The sequence below is a fragment of the Cebus imitator genome, unplaced genomic scaffold (genome assembly GCF_001604975.1).
Source record: "Cebus imitator isolate Cc_AM_T3 unplaced genomic scaffold, Cebus_imitator-1.0 Scaffold151, whole genome shotgun sequence".
Lineage (NCBI taxonomy): Eukaryota > Metazoa > Chordata > Mammalia > Primates > Cebidae > Cebus > Cebus imitator.
Genome location: NW_016107466.1, coordinates 1296263 through 1299023, shown reverse-complemented (window position 1 = coordinate 1299023; position 2761 = coordinate 1296263). Strand labels below are relative to the sequence as shown.

General features: G+C 38.9%; 1 protein-coding gene across 1 annotated transcript; it reads right to left on the bottom strand.

The window, feature by feature from the left end:
* Positions 1-132: 132 nt before the first annotated feature.
* LOC108314381 (swi5-dependent recombination DNA repair protein 1 homolog) lies at positions 133-1295 on the bottom strand. Its single transcript, XM_037743747.1, has one exon. The coding sequence runs from the start codon at positions 1250-1252 to the stop codon at positions 578-580; it is 675 nt and encodes a 224-aa protein (XP_037599675.1). The 5' UTR covers positions 1253-1295; the 3' UTR covers positions 133-577.
* Between the last annotated feature and the right edge of the window lie 1466 nt (positions 1296-2761).

Below are 2761 nucleotides of genomic sequence, written 5' to 3'. Positions count from 1 at the left end.
ACAAATGTGAATCTTACATGCCATGAAAACTTGATGTGGGTGGGAGATAAGGAAATGTAGTTTTATAAGAAATAGATGGTTGTTTCACTAAATGAAAAATATGAGAAACAAATTGGAAGAGACAGGGAAGAATACAGTTTTGGACATATGAGTTTAATGACCTGCTAGATTTTTAGATGAAAATATGTGGTAAATGGATGGAAACAAGGTGCATAAACTTAGGAGAGAGGCAGAAATTTTTAAACTTTAGACATTCACCAGACCGGACAATTTTTGACATTTAAAATAAAACTTTTTGCCACAAAAAAACAAATGTATTAAAACTATAGTTTCCGGAACTGCCCAAATAACTTTTTAAACATGATATAAATGTCAATTTTTCTTTGGCAATCTATCCAAAATACTAATTTTCCTTTTAGAACTTAGTTTATAATTTATATATTAGAGTGCCCTTAATTGATGTGTATCGGAATACCTTCCTCTGAGCCCTAATGGTTTCTATTTTCCTTTTAAAATGCATAATTATCTTTTAATTAAGTTGTCATTATCAAAGATATTCTGGAGCAAATATCAAGAATTAAACATCTATAAATTCTTCTTCACTTCTGTTATAGTGTAGCAATTTATCATCTAACCCATAGTGGTCTATCAATTGAGTAAGGCTTAGTTTCTTGTTCTCTTCAGACACAGCTGACAGCAACTCATAAAGCAACAGTTGGCTACATCTTCTCCACTTCTTTATTAACAACTGTAACTGAGATAGATCATTCTCTGATCTATACATTTTGACTAGTTTTAGCCTCCGAAGAAGGTCTTCTTTTTCCTGAACCTGCTTCACCAATTTGGCTTTTTCATCGCTTAATCTTTGTTTGGGAAGATTCTCATTCACAAACTCATTTTGGAGAGCACTGCATGACCCAGAATTAAGCGACTGAGATTCACAGACACTGAGATTCTTCAAAGTATTTTCTTCAAATTCACTGTCTATGTATTTAAAACTTTCTTGAAATTCCAAACAGTTTTCCTCTGTGGAAGATGCTGGTTTCCCTGAAAAGGTCTGATCATTTTCTTCATTCTCTACTTTAAGACGTTTCACCACATTGTAACAGGAATTAAATGAAGATCTTGATTTCCTTAATCTTTCTCTAAGTGTTGCACTCATAGGCTGAGGAGTGTTAGGTAAAACCGCAGCTGAGTCTGATGGACTTTCCATCTTGAAAATGAAATCTTGGTTTTTCTCTCGCTCTGCCATCCCCAGCGAGAGCAAAAACCGCGCGCAGCAGCGGCCGTAAATCGATCCTCGGTGCATTCACTGTTAGAAATTCACCTTAAACAATATAATCCGAAGGAACATGGGTCTGTGTGTTGAAGATGCCCTGGGATGATGAACCTCATGCTTAGTTGAGTGAAGAAGCACCAATATCCCAATGTCAAAACATGCCAGTAAGTGAAGACATGCCGAAAGAAGTAAGTGTTGGTGTCTGAATGAAAAGAGTCGGCTACTGAGATAGTACTTATTTATTTATTTGTTTATAGATGTTTCACTCTTGTTGCCCAGGCTGAAGTGCAGTGGCACAATCTCGGCTCACTGCAACCTCTGCCTCCTGGGTTCAAGTGATTCTCCTGTCTCAGCCTCCTGAGTAGCTGAAATTACAGGCATCCACCACCATACCTGGCTAATATTTTGTATTTTTAGTAGAGACAGGGTTTCACCATGTTGGCCATGCTCGTCTCGAACTTCTGACCCCAGGAGATCCACCTCCCAAAGTGCTGGGATTACAGGCATGAGCCACTACGCCTGGCCAATGGTGACTACTATTTAAGAAGAGGCTGTACCATATTGTTTTTAGGAAGTTGCAGCTCTGGAATCAGACCAAACTAGGCATTAATCCAGTCACTTCCAAAGCTTAAACAGAACATTATTCTGCCCCTATCTACAGCCTCATCTTGGGCCACTTTCCAAAGTCAACCATATTTCGGCCTCACAGACCTGCTTCCCATCCACTGAGTCCTTCCAGCTATTGACTTTTGCTTTGACTTGAAGCCTGAAGCCAGCCTATCAAGTAGATATATAATGTGAGTGACAAATCCAAGTCCCTTGTGTAATTACACATTTTCTAATAGCTGCATTAAAAAATTAAGTAGGGAAGAGTATTGGTCCATTTTCATATTTTCACACTGCTATAAAGATGTTACCTGAGACTCGGTGATTTATAAAGAAAGGAGGTTTATCTGATTCACAGTTCTGCATGGCTGAGGTGACCTCAAAAAATGTATAATCATCAGGAATGGTAAAGGAGAAGCAAGGCAAGTCTTACATGTGGCAGGGGAGAGAGAGAGAAAGCACAGAGGAAGCTGTCATTTATAAAACGAGCAGATCTTGTGAGAACTCCCTATCAAGTGAACAGCATGGGCAAAACCTCCCCCATGATCCAATCATCTCCTTCCAGCTCCCTCCTTCAACACATGGTGATTACAATTCAAGAGAGATTTGTGTGGGGATACAGTACAAAATGATATCAGAAAGTTACTTTTAATATGGTTTATTTAACACACTATGTAAAAAACATTAGCATTTTAACACGTAATCCATATTAAAATTGAGGTATTGGGCTCGGTGCGGTGGCTCACACCTGTAATCCCAGGCTTTTGGGAGGCTGAGGCAGGGGGGTCACCTGAGGTCAGAAGCTTCAGACCAGCCTGACAAACGTGGAGAAACCTTGTCTCTACTAAAAATACAATATTAGCCTGGTGTGATGGT

What these genes read in the sequence shown, in the direction of transcription:
- LOC108314381 (XM_037743747.1), bottom strand. Translation starts at nt 1,252, where the DNA reads ATGGCAGAGCGAGAGAAAAACCAAGATTTCATTTTCAAGATGGAAAGT.